The following is an 18,727-nucleotide window of genomic DNA, read 5'->3' on the forward strand; positions in this document are numbered from 1 at the left end:
ACCTGGCGGTGCTCAGGGATTACTCCTGGCTTTGTACTCAGAAATCGCTCTTGGCAGGCTCAGGGGAACCATATGGGATACCAGGGATCGAACCCGGGACTGTCCCAGGTAGGCAAGGTAGGCACATGCGAGGCAAACACCCTACCACTGTGCTATCACTCTGGCCCCAAAGGTAATCAATTTAAACATATTTTATGTACCTCATCATATTCTTTTCCCATCTGTTAAAGTTCTCCCCATAAATTAAAGAATGTCAGCAGTGGCTTCATTTCTGAATTACACAGCAGTACCATTTAGAAATAGCTGGAGAAAGCAGGTTCCCATTTTTGGATCTCACTCAAATGATTTGCTTTATGATCAAAAAGCAGGTTATGAGTGTACATGGAGTAGTCAAAACACCAAAACAGACAGGTTGCCACCCAGATCTGTGTTCAGGGCTCTATTCCCTTCAAGGAGTCAACTTCAAATTGAATTAACTGACGTAAGAAACATGTTGGAAGGAAATTTTCATCGCATTCCATGTTTGCCTGCACACACCAAAACATGATCAGCCATAAAACTGTGGTCTTGGATTTAGAAAATAATTTTTAAAACTTTTTTTTTTTTTAAGTTTTGGGCCCATACAGTCATACTCAGAGCTTATTCTTGGCTCTGAGCTCAGGAATTGCTCCTGGCAGTGGTTGGGGGACAAGACACAGCGCTGGAGATAGAGACCAGGTCAGCTGCATGCAAGGCAAATGCCTTACCTGCTGCTCTATTGCTCTAACCCCTAGAAAGTAATTTTTACAATCATCTGGCCAGGCAGTCCTGCCTGCCTTATATGAACAGAGTTTCTCTTTAACATTTTAGCAGAAAATTCAAATACAGAGTTCACTGGGAGAAGCTTGGCAAAGGGAAAACAGACCACCAAACTTTCTGTAGTCTTTGTCCACCTTTTCAGAGAAAAATAATGATGATGATGATGAAGTAAAGTAGAGGACCGAGACACTGAAAACAAGTTCGGAGATTCTCCTCTCTTTCTCCTATCTACAATTTGGATGTGCAGCAGGAAAAACAAGAAGCCTTGTGACCAGCCTTGATTCATTCAGAAGTAAGGAGGGACCAACCGAGGCCCAGGACACCCTACTAAATTAGTTAGTCTTTGAGTCACAAAAATCCAGCTGTTACCATGAGAAGATCCTCAAATAACTCTGTGGGGTTCAATGTTCATTCATTATAACCTTGAGAATCCCCGCCAGGGCTGAAGGAATCAACTGTCGTTTGAGGGCCTGCTTCTGATTGACATTTTGCTTAATGTCACAGTTTCTCTAAGAACTGCAGCAAAATTGCATTGTAGTTAAAAAGGCAAGTACATTAACAGTGAAAAATGTTCCTCTTCGAGTTTTGCTAAACTGGACAAAGGTGGCTTTTGACCCCGGAATGAGATGTGACAAACTCTAAAATCTTACCCTCCCTGCCCCTCCCACAATTCCCTGCTACGTGAGAGTCTCTCGATCTGAAAAGTTGGGCTGCATCTGTGGTCTGTCCTCAGAATCATCTCCCGCCACTTCGTTCTCCTCCCCCGATTCAACATAGATTGGCCAGTCATTGTCTGTGTCGCTCTTCTCTTGGCTTTCGGAAGAAGCTTCCACCAGGCTCAGGTTGATGGGCATCATCAAGTCGTCGTCATCATCATGCGTGTCAGTCACACAGGTGCAACTGTCACACAGCCCGAAGCGCCGCAGCCCCTGTGACACATGACTTGTGAAGGTTCGCCGGCAGCCTTTGCAGATGATTGGACGGTTGGATCTGTGAACCTAAAATCACAAAGAGATGATCAATGCTCCTGGAAAAAAAGAGGGTCATGGCCTTCAAGGTTGCATGAGATTTGGGTTCCAGTGGCCCTTTCTGCCTCATCATTCCCCACTGTTATACCCTCTGTTCTCTTTCTGCCATGGTTTTAACCTTAACAAGGTCTTTTCCATTCTAGAGTCATTGGACATGCAGGGCTTTTCCTGACCCTTCCTGCTCACCTTTGCCTGTGGGTTTCTGCTGCTCCAGCTCAGGTCAGATCCCCCCTGCTGTATCTTTTTTGTTGTTTATCTAGGGAGCACACCTGGCAATGTGCAGGGGAGACCCTTAGCTTTGTACTCATAAATCATTTCTGGTGGTGGTCAGGACCATACGGGATGCTAGAGATCAAACCTGATTTGCGTGCAAGGCAAGAGCCTTGCCAATTGTACCATTACTCTACCCACCCTTGCCATATCTTTTTAGCTACAGGTTTTCAATGTTATATTGCTAATAAGGCTCAGTAAAATTCACTAGACTGTAGGTTTCAAGAGGACAGGGATGTCCTCATTCATGTTCTCTGTCCTCTGCCCCCTTTGTTCCATTCTCCTTAGTGCATCTCAATGGCACTCAGGATGAGGATGTAGTTAATTGTTAAAACACATGCATGAAGCCTATGTTTCTTTCCAGGAACTGCAAAAAGAACAAAATTCCTAAGGGGCTCTCAGCAAACTGAGTGGGATTTTCTACCTGGCCTTTTGTATACCTTAGATTACTAATCCCATGACAGAAAGGCAGGTTTATTAGACAGCATGTTCCCAAAATATGTTGATGATGTTTTGCCTTTGAATCTTTGTGGACATAAACACAGTGGGTACATACATTCCTTACTTAGAAGAAGAGCTTTGATAAGCCACAGAAATAGTGAAGTGCAAGGTGCAAGTGACTTGTGCAAGGTTAACCTGCATTCAAGTCCCAATCCCCAGAACTATATATGGTTCAACTAGTACTGCCAGGAGTAACCTGAGTGCAGAGTTAGGAATAAGCCCTGAGAACTTCCAGGTGTGGCTCCAAAACAAAAGCAAAAAGAGGGGCCGGAGAGATAGCATGGAGGTAAGGCGTTTGCCTTTCATGCAGGAGGTCATCGGTTCGAATCCTGGCGCCCCATATGGTCCCCTGTGCCTGCCAGGAGCAATTTCTGAGCGTGGAGCCAGGAATAACCCCTGAGCACTGCCGGGTGTGACCCAAAAACCACAAAAAAAAAAAAAAAGCAAAAAGAGAGAAGAGTTTTAATCTTATAAAATCAGAGACAGGGGCCCGGAGAGATAGCACAGCGGCATTTGCCTTGCAAGTATCCGATCTAGGACCAAAGGTGGTTGGTTCGAATCCCGGTGTCCCATATAGTCCCCCGTGCCTGCCAGGAGCTATTTCTGAGCAGACAGCCAGGAGTAACTCCTGAGCACCGCCAGGTGTGACCCAAAAACCAAAAAAAAAAAACAAAAACAAAAAAAATCAGAGACAGATTGACCTTTTTGTTATTATTTTTGGGTCACACATGGCAGTGCTCAGGGGTTATTCCTGGCTCTACACTCAGGGATTGCTCCTGGCAGGGTTCAGGTGACCACAGGAAATGCTGAGGATTAAACTCTGGTTAGGGCCGGGAAGGTGGCGCTAGAGGTAAGGTGTCTGCCTTGCAAGCGCTAGTGTAGGACGGACTGCAGTTCGATCCCCCGGTGTCCCATATGGTCCCCCCAAGCCAGGGGTGATTTCTGAGCGCATAGCCAGGAGTAACCCCTGAGCGTCAAATGGGTATGGCCCAAAAACAAAACAAAACGAAACAAAACAAAACAAAAAACTCTGGTTAGCCAAGTGCAAGGCAAATGCCCTACTTGATATACTATTGTTCCATTGTTCCAGTCCTTTACTTCCTAGTCTGAATCTCTTTTTCTTTTTTTTTTTTTAGTTTTTGGGTCACACTTGACAACGCTCAGGGTTACTCCTGGCTCCATGCTCAGAAATCGCTCCAGACAGGCTCAGGGGACCATATGGGATGCTGGAATTAGAACCAATGACTTTCTGCATGAAAGGCAAATGCCTTACCTCCATGCTATCTCTCCGGGCCCCTGAATCTCTTTCATATGGAATTTTCCAAAGACAGACCACCTTGCTCAAAATGCCTATAAATGCTCTACCTTCCTAAATGGCCCCAATATCTTTTCATTTGGTGGGAGGCAGAGAGCTAGGAATCAGCCAATGGGAAGAGGGGTGCCGGGCTGTGACTTTCTCACTGCTCCACAGGGAGCCCCCCTGTATGGCAGCAGGCCCCTACCACACCCTTGGGAGTTGGGTGAGGTGGAAAGCTGAGGCTACTGCTTATCGTTGGCCTCACCCAGTGGCCCACAAGTCCAGCAAGGCCAACTACTAATCTCTGCCTACAACAACAATCCCTGCTGAGGAATGAAACTTTCATGACTCTTCCCTTAAGCCAGCAAATCTATTTAGGCTGGAGAGATAGTACAACATGGAGGGCACTTGTTTTGCATGTGGCTAATCCAAGTTCAGTCTCCTGTATCCCATATGGTACCCCCAACCCCTGCTAGTAATGATCCTTGAATGCAGAGCGAGGAGTAAGCCCTAAAAGCCACAGTGTGAGACCCAAAAAGCAAAACAAATAAAAAAAGGAGAGCAAATTTGTTTCCCTAGAAGCTTTAACAAACTTTCCAAGCAAAATCAACTTTGAGCTATAGGAGCATTCTCGAAAACAGTCTAGCAGACAGGTGTGAAAGGAAGACTGGCTTAGCCTGCAGGAGGCAGGCGATGAAAGCCCTGCCACCCAGTCCCCCAATCTCAGCCACCTGCAGATACTCACACTTAAGGAGTGGCTCCGAAGGTGCTCCTGGCGTGTAAACCTCTTCCCACATGTCTCGCAGGGGTAGGGCCGCTCACCTGTGTGGGAGCGGATGTGACGTTTCAGGATACCCTTCTGCTTGGCAGTGTAAGGGCAGAAAGGACACTTGTGGAGCTTAATGGGCACCACCAGCACTTCGCCTGAGGAAGCAAATAGACCAAGTTAGCTCTTCCACATGGGCTGCTCCCTGAAGGACATTGGAGAACCCCACCATAATGCAGCATAGATATAGCACAGAGGAAGGACACCCTCCCTTCCCCACCAGTTCTGCATAGTACATTTGTCTTCCCCTTCCCCTCTACCCTACACTAACCATCAAGTGGGTTTCTGACATGAGGGTACAAGGTGAGCCTGAAGCATCAGCTTTTGGTGGGGGGTTACACCTGGCTCTGCACTCAGAAATGGCTCCTGGCAGGCACGGGGGACCATATGGGATGCTGGAATTCAAGCCACCATCCATCCTAGATCGACTGCATGCAATAAATCATTAGCTTTCCTGCTTCTCTGGGGTTAACTGGACACACATTCCCAGGACTCAGAACATGCTCACTTTCCTGTGCATCTGAGCAAACAGCACTATCTCTACTGGGGCTTGCTCTGCAGACTACATTGCAATGCAGAGTGACTGAACTATGGGCTCCCCAAATGCGTATACTGACATCCTAACCACTCAGGTGATTGGGTCACACCCAGCAGTGATCAGGGCTTTGGGAACTCTCCCCGGGAACCAATCCTGCTGGCCCCTTGTCCCAGACTCAGACCCACCAAGTTGCTGAGAAAATAGCTGTCTGTGCATGGAGGCTGGGCCTACTAACACAGACCTCCAAAATTCATTACATACCCCTCAAAAGTTTGGAAAACTTTTAGCACTTAGCTTTTTTGTTGTTTGTTTTTGGGTCACACCTGGCGGCGCTCAGGTGTTACTCCTGGCTCTTAGCTCAGAGATTGCCCCTGGCAGGCACAGGGGACTATATGGGATGCCAGAATTCGAACCACCGTCTGTTCTAGGTCAGTTGCAAGCAGGCAAATGCCCTATTGCTGTGCTATCTCTCTAGCTCCAGCACTTAGCTTTTTTTAATTTGTGTAATTTTTTTTGGGGGGGGGCCATATCTGGTGGTGCTCAGGGGTTACTCCTGGCTCTGCACTCAGAAATTGCTCCTGACAGGCTCGGGGAACCATAGGGGATGTCAAGGATTTAACCGGGTCTGTCCCGGTTTGGCAGTGTGCAAGGCAAATACCCTACTGTGTGCCATCACTCTGGCCCCTATTTGTGTGATTCTGAGCCACACTTGGATGTGCTTGGATTCCGCCTACCTCAGTGCTTAGGAGTGCTGGGAGATGCACTAGAACTAGAATCTTCTTCCTGATTATCTGCAAAAGCATGAAGTGAATGGGTTCCATCAGTCCTTGGAAAAAATACTGCTAACTCCCAATCAGAAAATAGCATTAGAGGGGCTAGAGCAGTAGCACAGCAGGTAGGATGTTTGCCTTGCATGTGGTTGACCTGGGTTTGATCCCAGGCATCCCATATGATCCCAGATCCTGCCAGGAGTAACACCTGAGTGTCGCAGGGTGTAGCCCCCCTCTCCCCAAAATTAGTATTAGAGGATGCCTGAGCAATAATAGGGCATTTGCATTGTATCCAGCTACCTGGGTTTGATCCCTGGCATCCTATATGGTCACCCAAGTCTGCCAGGAGTTTTGCAGAGCCAGAACTAATCCAAGAAGCACGTATGGGTGTGGCCCAAACACCTCCCCCAAAAAAGTGTTAGTGAAATACTCCCTTCCTCTGATATGATCTGATTTTTACCCCCCCACACAAACACCAGTTCCACATGTGTGTGGTGCACCTGGCTCTGGGAGGAGAGCTGTCTCATCACCACTACCATTTTCTCCTCGGCAAGTTAAGACAACTCTAAAAGACACATCTATACAATATAATGTGACAAGTGAAAGTTTAAATAGGGCCCGGAGAGATAGCACAGTAGTGTTTGCCTTGCAAGCAGCCGATCCAGGACCAAAGGTGGTTGGTTCGAATCCCGGTGTCCCATATGGTCCCCCATGCCTGCCAGGAGCTATTTCTGAGCAGACAGCCAGGAATAACCCCTGAGCACTGCCAGGTGTGGCCCCAAAACCAAAAAAAAAAAAAAAAAAAAAAAACAAAACAAAACAAAACAAAACAAAACAAAACAAAAAAAAAAGTTTAAATAAAGAAAAACAAGATATAGACAGGAGAGTGACATGTTTGAGGGGAGCAGAGGGAAAGGGAAGGTTCTCAGCGGTACAGGCCCTAGCTTAGCAGATTTGTGAATCACAATGGAATACACTGAGACAGGAAAAAGGAGGAAAACAAGTACAAAGGAAATGAAGAGCTGGGTTTGTACTGTACCAGTGAAGGCTAGCTAAGAGCTCCCTAGGTTACAGAGAAAAACCTACAAGGGGGTGTTTGGTGGTGGAGAGATAACATGACATACCACAAAGTAGAGCATAGTGGAGAGAAGTCAGCGATGAGGGCAGGACATGATTCCTTCTCCCATTGCTCTGGTAGCTGAGTCAGAGACAGATGGAAAGCCTACTTGTGCTCATCATCTCCAGAACAATGTCAGTCTGCCCTACTCAGGGACTTATAAGCAGAGGTAAATAAATCTGTGGTCTAGTCCACACCTTAAATCCAAAGAGTTCTTAGAGGCTGGAGAGTCAGTACAGGGGAGAAAGCACTTGCCTTGCACTTAGCTGACTGGGGTTCCACGTTCCAAGCATCACCAGAAGTTGATCCCTGAGCACAGAGCTAAGAGTTACCCTGAGCACTGCTGGGTTCCCCCAATCCCAGAAAATAAAACAAAAGAAATAAAAACCAGAAGAGCCCTTCATTCTACTCAGACACCCTAAATATCTTCCTATTTTATTTTGAACTATTTTATACCTTTCGGGTTTTGTTTTTTTTTTTTAAATATGGAACGCTTCACGAATTTGCATGTCATCCTTGCGCAGGGGCCATGCTAATCTTCTCTGTATCGTTCCAATTTTAGTATATGTGCTGCCGAAGCGAGAACTTTTTTTTTTTTTTCGGGCCACACCTGTTTGATGCTCAGGGGTTATTCCTGGCTATGCACTCAGAAATTGCCCCTGGCTTGTGGGGACCATATGGGACTCCGGGGGATCGAACCGTGGTCCGTTCCTTGGCTAGCGCTTGCAAGGCAGACACCTTACCTCTAGGGCCACCTCGCCGGCCCCTACTTTATACTTTTCCTCAGGTCAAATCTCCAGCCCCCCTGCCACTCTCACTTCAGGAAACAGCTGTTTGCTTCTTATTTCACTGAGGAAGAGCAGGAAAATGAGAACCTCTGCATGTTCTTAGTCATTCACACACACATCAAGACAGGCTCTACTTTCACTTCTTACTCTCAATGAGTTACCCTTTCTCCCACCCAAGGCCAGAGCAATTTCTCCACTTGAAAACTGGTTCTGCACTTTTCTGTCCTCAGTTCTCCCCCCTTTTCTGGATTATCCATCTGTAAATCCAGGAGTTCTTATTCCCAGGGAAATGTATCATAAGACCCTATAAATTGCTTGGAGCTGCAGATTGCATAGACCCTGTCTGCCACATGCTTTTTCTTTTTTTTTTTTTTTTTTTTTTTTTTTGGTTTTTGGGCCACACCCGGTAACGCTCAGGGGTTACTCCTGGCTATGCGCTCAGAAGTTGCTCCTGGCTTGGGGGACCATATGGGACACCGGGGGATCGAACCGCGGTCCGTCCAAGGCTACCGCAGGCAAGGCAGGCGCACCTTACCTTTAGCGCCACCGCCCGGCCCCCCCACATGCTTTTTCTATACATAACACTGGTGATAGTTTAATTAATAAATCAGACACAGCAAAAGATGAACAAAATAATAATAAAGCAGGGGGCTGGAATGATAGTGTGTAGGACATTTACCTTGCAAGTGGCCAACCCAGGTTTGATCACCAGCATCCCATATGGTCCCCTGAGCCCACTAACAGTGATTCCTGAGTGCAGATATAGCAGTAACCCTTAGGCTCCATCAAGTGTGGCCCCAAAACTAATAATAATAAAGCAGAACAACTTTAACAATTTAGTGTAATGCAAGCTCTGAAAGAGGTTTTTCTCCTCCCTCTTCTAAAATTATCTTATTGTACAAGGTATTTTTGGGTGGTGGTTGACCACAATAACTGAAATGAAACAGCAAAACCTTAGGTAGCTGAAAACTCAGAAAGGTAAAAAGATGGCTGTAAACAGGCTTCAGAGCCCCCACTTGCAGAAGCATTTCTTTGTTATCTTCACAGAAAAACTCCCCGAAGAAGCTCCTCTACTCACCATCTTCACCTCTATTTCTGAAGTTCTTTGCAGCGCCATGAAGTTACTCCAGATAACCAATCTTTTTTTTTTTTTTTTTTGGAGGGGAATGAACCTGGCAGTACTCAGAGATTATTTAATTCCTCGTTCTGTAATACCTGAAGGTTTTTAAAGGTCCATATGTGGTGCCAGGATTCAAACTAGGGTAGATTACATGCAAGACATACACCTTAAGCTTTATATTTCTTTGGCCCCTTCATTCAATCTTTTGCCTCTTAATCAGATAGGAGGGAAAGAGGGAGAGGGAGAGGGAGAGATAGAGGAAGAGGAAGATGGGGAGAGGGAGAAGGAGAGGCAGAGAGGGAGAAGGAAATAACCTAAAATTGATCATATGTCTTTTTTGTTGTTTTTGGGACCACACTTGGCAGCACTCAGGGATTACACTTGGCTCTTCATTCAGAAATTATTCCTGGCAGTGCTAAGGGACCATATGGGATGCCAGAGATTGAGCCTGGGTCACCAGTATGCAAGGTGTAGTCCTTTCTGTTGTATTATCGCTCCAGCCCCTTTAAGTCCTTTAAGTCTTTGTCTTCACTGATTATGTCTGCAAAAAAGTAACCTTGTCTGGGTGACTTAAAGCATAATTCACTGATGAGCATCCCTCTCTCTCTTTTTTTTTTTTTCCCCTTTTCTGCAGTGGGTCTCACATCTAGTAATAATGATACTTGTTTTTCTTATGGGGCTCAAACTCCATTTTCAACTGACACCACTCTGGATAGATTTTGGTTAACTTTGAAAAACAGGTTTACCTGTGATTCCATAGACTGTGGCTTACACACCATAATGGTCCACAAATCTTGCTGCAGGATGGAAAGGATGACTGTTGGTTCTGTGCCCTCTGGAGCACAGTTCTCAGTGGCCAGAGCCCAAAGTTACCCATACCTACTTCTACCAGAAAGCATTGTGGGTACCACCAGCAGGCACTCTTTATGCTTCTCCTTCTCTCCCATTCATATAAGCAATTAGCAAACCTGCCTTCTTTATTTTGGGGAAATAGTCTCTAGTTCTTATTTATTAATGTATCTATTCATCGAGGAGGGAGTTAAGCCACATCCAGTGGTATACAGGGGTAATTCCTTGTTCTGCACTCAGAAATCACTCCTGGCAGGGCTCAAGGAGCCATATGGATGGCAGGGAATCAAACCTGGGTTGACCACATGCAGAGTAAGCACCCAATCTACTGTACTGTTTTATTTAAGGGGGGAGTTGGGTCACATTCGCCTTTCTCAGGCGTCACTCCTGGCTCTGTGCTCAGAAGTTGCTCCTGGCAGGCACGGGGGACCATATGGGATGCTGGGATTCGAACCACCATCCATCCTGAATCAGCTGCATGCAAGGCAAATAACCCTACTGCTGTGCTATCTCCCTGGTCCTTGCTGTACTGTTTATTGCTCCAACCCATGACAATCTCATTCTAATCAAACTCTGCCTTTTCCAGCCAGTCACAGGCTCAGGAACACATCTCCTAGGGGATTATAATCACTCCTACATAATCCTTCTCCTGCCTCCTCAGCTTACTTCTACTCTGCAGCAGAGCTTCTTAAACCTTTTCTACTCACAACCTGTTTTTGCCTGGGAAGTTTAGCACACCGGCATTATGGAATCATAATGCTCTTGACCCAAAATAATTTTTGGTTAGTGCATGTTCAGAAAACTTTTACTGTTGATAAAATTTCAAAACCCCCACCTTCTGCCACACAACACAGTGCAGACTTTAAGAAACAAGGGTCGGAGCTGGAGCAATAGTACAGCCATAAAGTACTTTCTTTGCATTGTACCCAACCCAGGTTCAATCCCCGTATCCTATATGGTCCCCTGAGCACTGCCAGCAGAGATTCCTGAGTAAAGAGCCAGGAGTAAGCCCTGAACACAGCTAGGTGTGACCTCAACACAAAAACAAAACAAAGAAAACAAGGGTCTACAGGAGAGCAAGGGCAGAAGCAAGAGGACCCCTTAGGATAACAGTACACAACACCCAAAAGGATCCCTTAGCACACAGCATTTCCAGTCACTCTGCTGAGACACTCAGGAGCTTCCCTTCCCAATGGCAGTCAGGTCTCCACACTTCCCCCCTCCCCTGTTCCCTGCCTTGCACACACCAGCATCCACGTTGCTGCCTTTGTTAATGTGCCAACTGCAATCGTGCCTGTGGTCTTTTGGACCCAGCACTTCCCTCTATCTGGAATATTCTCCCAGAATGCTGCCTAGTATGCTCTTTCTCCCTTGAGGCTTCTACTTAAAGACAGGGTGATGCTACATGACCTCATGAGAAGGCGAAAAATGAGTGGACAGAGGTCACAACCATAAATAGTCATAGCATCTGAAGCCAAAGAAGAAAGAATTTTTTTTTGGGGGGTGGGGGGGTGTTGGGTCACACCTGGTGGCGCTCAGAGTTTACTCCTGCTCTGTGTTCAGAAATCACTCCTGGCAGGCTCGGGCACTATATGGGATGCTGGGAAATCAAACCGTGTTCTTCCTGAGCTGACCACATGGAAGGCAAACTAGATGTGGTCTAGCAACATCCGAGAATCTTTCAATCAACTAAACTCAAGACAGTGGTTTTAGAATGTAAAGAGACAGAAACCCAACCTCAACAGGCTGAGAAAAATGTAGAAGTGAAAGCACAGGGTGGAAGTGAACACAGCCATGCCCTAGAGTACTATCATTCCAGTCCAAGTTCTTAAAGTCCTAGTTTTAGTCAGACATTCAGAGCATTCTTACAAAAAAAAAAAAAAAAAGGAAGAGAGGGAGGGAGGGATTGAGGGTTTGAGAGGACAGAGAAAAGAAGGAACAGAGGAAGGAAGAAAGGATGGAAAGGAGGAAAAAGGGGAAGGAGGAAAGAGGTCTCTAGAGCCCACCAGGAGTGAATTCTGAAGGCAGAGGCAAAAATCAGCCCTGAGCACAGCCAGGTGTGGACCAAAACCCCAAAATCAAACAAATAAATAAAAAAAAAACCAAGTTAACCAAATTAGCTGATATTCCAGAATCACCACTAAATTATCTTACAACACAAATACCAGAGAAATAGTACAAGGGTCAAGGTGCTTTTATATTCTATGTGTCCAGGCAACTCCTAGGGTCCCCTTAGCCAGTACTCAGGGGTCATTCATGAGCAAAAATCAAGGAATAGTCCTACTAAATAATAAAAATAAATTGAATTTTATTTTATTTTGGGTTTTTGGCCACACCCAGTGATGCTCAGAAATCACTCCTGGCTTGGGGGACTATATGGGACGCCAGGGGATCAAACTGCGGTCCATCCTAGGCTAGAGCCAGCAAGGCAGATGCCTTACCACTCCATGCCACTGCTCTGGCCCTTAAATTGCATTTTTAAATAAAAATAAATACAAAATACCTAACAAAACACATAAGAAATTTACTCATGTGAGGCTACATGCTGATTATAAGTAGATAGTGCCATCAAACAAGACATGTTAAAATGGCCAATATTGGGGCTAGAGCCATTTGCCTTGCATATAGGCAACCAGGATTAGATGCCGGGCATCCCATCTGGTTCCCCAAGCACTGTCAGGAGGAATTCCTGAGTGCAGAGCCAAGAGTAACCCCTGAGCGCCACAAGGTGTGACCCAACATTCCCCCACCCCTAAAAAAACAAACATGGGGTGCCGAAGAGATAGCATGGAGGTAAGGTGTTTGCCTTTCATGCAGGAGGTCATCGGTTCGAATCCCGGCATCCCATATGGTCCCCCATGCCTGCCAGGAGCAATTTTTGAGCCTGGAGCCAGGAATAACCCCTGAGCACTGCTGGGTGTGACCCAAAAACCACACACACACACACAAAAAAAAAACATGGCCAATATGCTCAACACAAAGAAGTATATATATATTTTGGGCCACACCCGGCAATGCTCAGGGGTTACTCCTGGCTGTCTGCTCAGAAATAGCTCCTGGCAGGCATGGGGGACCATATGGGACACCGGGATTTGAACCAACCACCTTTGGTCCTGGATCAGCTGCTTGCAAGGCAAATGCCGTTGTGCTATCTCTCCGGGCCCGAAGTATATATTTCTTACCATCTAGAATGCATTACCATATGTGAGAAAAAGGTCTAAAATTTTCCTATTTTTACCCATAAAGCTGAGACAAATATAAGGTGGGAATGATTATCTACTGAATAAACAGGCTCAAAGAGAAATTTGGGGGTGGGGGGTTGGGTCACACCTGGCATTGCTCAGAGGTTACTCCTAGCTCTATGCTCAGAAATCGCTCCTGGCAGGTTCAGGGGACCATATGGGATGCCGGGATTCGAACGACCGTCCTTCTGTATGTAAGGCAAATGCCCTACCTCCATGCTATCTCTCTGTCCCCACAAAGAAATTTATTTTTGCCAATGATTATATTTAGGGAAATATGATAAAGAGATATTAAATATTTTAACCAGGGGTCAGAGAAATAGTACAGCAGATAAGGTGCTTGCCTTAAAAGGGCTAACCCAGGTTCGATTCTCAACACCACATAAGATCCCCCAATATTGCCAGGAGTGACCCCTGAGTACAGAGTCAGGAATAAAACCTGAGCACAGCAAGATGTGATCCAAAAACAAAGACAAAAACAAAAATCTAAATTAAACCAGAGGTTTCTTTCCATGTCTAGAAACTGCCCTCAGTTTATTTATATGGACTTTACCTTGCTAGCTGAAACTAGAATATTTCTTTTTTTTTTTTTTTTTTTGGTTTTTGGGCCACACCCAGTGTTGCTCAGGGGTTACTCCTGACTGTCTGCTCAGAAATAGCTCCTGGCAGGCACAGGGGACCATATGGGACACCGGGATTCGAACCAACCACCTTTGGTCCTGGATTGGCTGCTTCCAAGGCAAACGCCGCTGTGCTATCTCTACGGGCCCGAAACTAGAATATTTCTATTTATTTATTTATTTATTTTCCCTCCCTCCCTCTTAGAATATTTGATAAACTATTGATTTGGGAATGTTGTTACCATTACTTTATATGGAAAAATTTCTAGCATTTACAGACCACCAAGGTGACCTTTGAAATAATGGCATTCTACTTCGAAATAGGGAAATCTGGACTACAGTGGTCAAGAGAAAATTCAAACGGGGATGGAGCAGTAGTACAGTGGGTAGGCACTTGCCTTCAATGTGGCAACCCCTATTCAATCCCCACCATCCCTTGAGCACCACCAGGAATGATCGCTGAGTGCACAGCTAGGAGTAACCCTTGAGCAATGCTGGGCATGGCCCCAAAACCATTTTTTTTTTAAAGGAAAATAAAATTCAAATAAGGCTGAGCAAGGGAGCAGCGTTCCAGCACCAGTGGTAAGAGTGGTGGTGATGGACAAAGCGAGAGGGCGATAACGCTATCGGGGATGACGGTGGCTGAGATGAGGGCAGCGACAAGGACAATGAAGAGGAGACGCAGGTCCACAGACCCGTGTGCCCAGTGACCGGCAGTGACAACGCGTGCTGATGGAGCTCACCTGAGTCCTCTCCATACCAGTCAGTCTGGACTTCCATCATGGAACTCATGGCCATGCCTGCCCCCTCCGGTCTTCCCTCCAGACTCCGGGCAAAGTGATGCTCTGCGTCCTCTTTGCTCTGGACAGCGCTGTTGCGCAGGAGGGCTTCGAGGAATTGCTTCATGTGGTAGTTACTGTAAGCCAGGTCCACGGCTGGGCCACTGGGCAAGCCCTCCTCCACGTGTGCCAGGCTCAGCGGGGCCGCGTACTGTGGCAGGGGCTCGCCCACCTCCACCTCCACTTCGTCGGCGTCCAGCTCCACCTTGGGCTCCACTGGTTTGGAAAGGGCCGACAGGTCAGGGTCCGAGGAGGAACAGCCACCGCCCAGGTGGTCTTTCACCACCAGGGCCAGCGGGTGGCAGTCTCTGCAGTCCCCACAAGAGGGCTCTCGGGGACAGTGTGAACTCTCCCCCTCGGCCGAGGAGGACACCAGGCTCTTGGCATCGCAGGCGGCCCCTTCCCGGCCTGAGCTGGGGCTCCCGCCGTCCACCTGGTGAGCAGCTGCCGCCGCCGCTGCTGCCGCCGCTGCTGCTGCCACGGCCGCTGCCACCGCGGCCTCCTTCTCCATCTTTCGGCAGATATCCAGCGACGATCGGATGTAGGTCTTGCAGAAGTTCACCACGTCGTTCATCTGCAGGTAGCTGGCGGCCGACATCACTTCGATCACGTTCTCGCCACACAGGTCCAGCTTCCCGGAGTAGAGGAAGTCGAGGATGGTGGAGAAGGCCTCGGAGGTGACGATGTCCAGCGAGGCGGTGCTGTGCCGCCCGCTGTCCTGGATGTAGTGGATGAGCAGGGCTCGGAAGTAGCCGCTGTTGGCGAAGAGAATGTTCCTGTGGGCCTTGAAGATGCGCCCTTCCACGATGATGCTGCAGTCGCAGAAGAAGTCCCTCTTGCGCTGTTCGTTCAGCTCTCCCAGGAGCTTGGTGCAGTAGGATTGCATCTCCATCTCTCCGACAGCCACGGGGGCGCTGCGGGAGGCGCCTGGATCTTAGCCAAGAGAAGTTTTACAAGTTAGTCCATGAATTCCCGACCACGCAACTGATTTTTCTCTTAATTATCTCGCAAGCCGGTTCTGGAGTGGCAGTCTAGAGGAGAGAGGGCAGGGCACTAGCCTTGCACAAGGCCGACCCATAGATGTTCCCCGGGGCCAACCAGGAGTGCTCCCTGAGTGCCGAGCCAGGAGAAAGCACTGAGCAGCAACAGGCGTGGCCTAAAAACAAACCAAAAACATCATTTCACAAACATTTGTTTTTCCATCTTTATCTTCATGGTGCAGACTACTATGCAACAAAAACTAGGGGCAGGAGTGATAGAACAGCGGTAAAGGTATTTGCCTTGCATGTTGCCGACCTGAGACTGACCCAGGTTCAATTCCCGGCATCCCACATGGTTCCCAAACCTGAGGATCGATTTCTGAGCACAGAGCCAGGAGTAACCCTTGGTGCCTCGGGGTGTGCCCCCCTCAAAAAAGCAAAAAACTAGAGGGTTGTTTAAGTAGGTTAATTTAGAAATACAATAAATTGGGCCCAGAGAGATAGCACAATGGTGTTTGCCTTGCAAGCAGCCTATCCAGGACCAAAGGTGGTTGGTTCGAATCCCTGTGTCCCATATGGTTCCCCGTGCCTGCCAGGAGCTATTTCTGAGCAGACAGCCAGGAGTAACCCCTGAGCAAAGGGAAAAAAAAAAAAAAAAGAAATAGAATAAATTGCATACATGCAATGAAGTACCTGTGGGAGTGTACTTACTATTTTACATGGCTCTCTAAGAAATGTGTATAAAACCCTATGATTGGGGCCGGAAAGATAGCATAGAGGTAAGGTGTTTGCCTTATATGCAGAAAGATGGTAGTTCGAATCCCATCATCCCATATGGTCCCCCAAGCCTGCCAGAAGTGATTTCTGAGTGTAGAGCCAGGAGTAACCCCTGAGTGCTGCCGGGTGTGACCCAAAAACAAAACAAACAAAAAACCCTCTGATCTTGATATTGATATTATACTCACAATTTGTCCTAATATTACACTTACAACATTTTATGTGAATATGTACTTAGTAATATTGTACTTTTTCCTGGTAAGAAAGAAGGAAGACAGGAAAGGCCTAGAGCTAGGACAAAAAACAAGGTCTGTATCATTTTGGTTTAGTGAACACACTCAGAGTTCTACTGGTGGGACTGGGAGGAATATGGGGCCAGAGATCAAACCTGGATGGATCAAACAGTGCCTTACCAACTATACTATCATCTCCATCTTCAGTTTCCATCAAAACTAGGTCTGACCTCCTTATGTGCCAGAGGCCTCTTGGCCCGGCCTAGGGTAGGGGGGCCCGGACCTGGGTCACCCAACCCCCCTTTCCTCTTTCCTCCGGATCTCCAGGTGGGTTCCTGGGAGGACCTGATGGGGCACCCTGGGTTTTCCCCACTTCCAGGCCGGCTCCAGGAGATTGGCCTAGGGTGGGGCGTGAACTCCTGTCCTTCAGGCCTGGGAGGGCCTTCCTCCCTTCCTGAAGCAGGATTTTCAGCCGGCATGGGCTGGCCTTTGGCAGACCTCCATATGTGCCAGAGGCCTCTTGGCCCGGCCTAGGGTAGGGGGGCCCCGGACTGGGTCACCCGACCCCCCTCTTCCTCTTTCCTCCGGATCTCCAAGTGGGTTCCAGGGAGGACCTGATGGGGCACCCTGGGTTTTCCCCACTTCCAGGCCGGCTCCAGAGATTGACTTAGGGGATGGAGTTTGATCTGGGGGGTGGCAGATATCTGCTCAGCTATACTCAGGCTGTCACTGGCAATTTCATACCAGTCTACATGTTGCAAACCGCCCGTGCGAACATATAATCCTCCCAACCATCAGTACCCCAGATTTACCCTTAACTTCAGTAACACACAGTTCTAATCTCAGACCAAAGACAGTGGATCTAACAATCCCAGAACTATTTAGAAGGACATAAATTGAACACATATATCTTTTGAATATTTTATGTGTATTTTCTTTAACAGCTATAACTCTATTTATTCTTCTACCATGATGTTTCTATTCACTTTTCATCTTGTCTTTTCTTTGTAAGCTGTTCAGTTGGTGGAACTGTCCCTCAGTTTAATGCCTATGATTGAACTATGTCATGGAAATTGCTGGTCTTGTTCCTATTGCCTCCAGATGCGCTGATAATGCTACATGGCATTGATCCTTGCATAGACACATTAAAATGGGAAAACACTATACATACAGATAAGTTCTTATCTAATAGAGGTAGGAACACACAAATCTCAATACAATGTACCTTACATCCTGAACATTGATATAATGATATGGCAAAGGCCTCAGAAGAATGGGCATCCTCCATTCACGCCGGAACCAGGCAAGCTATCTACGAAACATCCAAGGTCTTTTATAGCAACAGCTGGAAGCAATCCTCTACCAGGAAAGACACTACCAAGGGTCTGACATCGACCTCCTAAAAAGAGACTTCCGTTTACACTGAGAAGACTTGACAACAACAATGACCTGCTCTACAGGACATGGTTCTCTCTACTGCCCCTTAAGTGTGAGGTGAAACGAGAGTATGCTCTGCACCATCCAGACTGCAATATGGGATATGCAGACTCCAGGATCTTTAATACAGAAGCATGATACCAACAACAGAGACTATGTGAGGAATGGAGGTGTATTGCCACTACAGACGATGATTTGGATTGGACAAACTAGTTTGCCTGGAGCCTAGAGTCGGTCCTGTGCCAGGAAACTTCAGGGGTAGGGTCTCCTTGTATTTAGGCCATAATTTTTCTTTTTTTTTTTTTTTTTGGTTTTTGGGCCACACCCGGCAGTGCTCAGGGGTTACTCCTGGCTGTCTGCTCAGAAATAGCTCCTGGCAGGCACAGGGGACCATATGGGACACCAGGATTCGAACCAACCACCTTTGGTCCTGGATCGGCTGCTTGCAAGGCAAACGCCGCTGTGCTATCTCTCCGGGCCCTAGGCCATAATTTTTCTTTCCATGTCCCTTATATTTTGGTGGGCCTATGCAAACAAATGCCACTCTAACACCGTTTTTTACTATGTTCCCTTGACTCCAATCCTTAAGAAAAACAACCCACTAAAACTTTTGAGGTTAACTTAAACTAGTAAGCATGTGCATGGAACTAGATAAATGTACTTTGCCCTCAATGTTTAAGGAGTTACATAAGTCTAA

The 18,727-nt window shown here is 47.0% G+C and overlaps 1 protein-coding gene and 1 non-coding gene across 2 annotated transcripts; both read right to left on the bottom strand.

Moving 5' to 3' along the window:
• Positions 1–1,475: 1,475 nt before the first annotated feature.
• Positions 1,476–15,536, bottom strand: ZBTB8B (zinc finger and BTB domain containing 8B). The gene is made up of 3 exons (XM_049774793.1): positions 14,508–15,536; positions 4,640–4,818; positions 1,476–1,796 (listed from the first exon to the last, which is right to left on the bottom strand). Exons 1-3 carry the CDS (start codon positions 15,493–15,495, stop codon positions 1,476–1,478), a joined length of 1,488 nt encoding a protein of 495 aa, XP_049630750.1. The 5' UTR covers positions 15,496–15,536.
• Positions 7,625–7,731, bottom strand: LOC126012965 (U6 spliceosomal RNA). Its single transcript, XR_007497305.1, has one exon. It is a non-coding gene; the product is annotated as a U6 spliceosomal RNA (small nuclear RNA).
• Positions 15,537–18,727: the final 3,191 nt, after the last annotated feature.

Source organism: Suncus etruscus, chromosome 6, assembly GCF_024139225.1.
Source record: "Suncus etruscus isolate mSunEtr1 chromosome 6, mSunEtr1.pri.cur, whole genome shotgun sequence".
NCBI classification, from domain to species: domain Eukaryota; kingdom Metazoa; phylum Chordata; class Mammalia; order Eulipotyphla; family Soricidae; genus Suncus; species Suncus etruscus.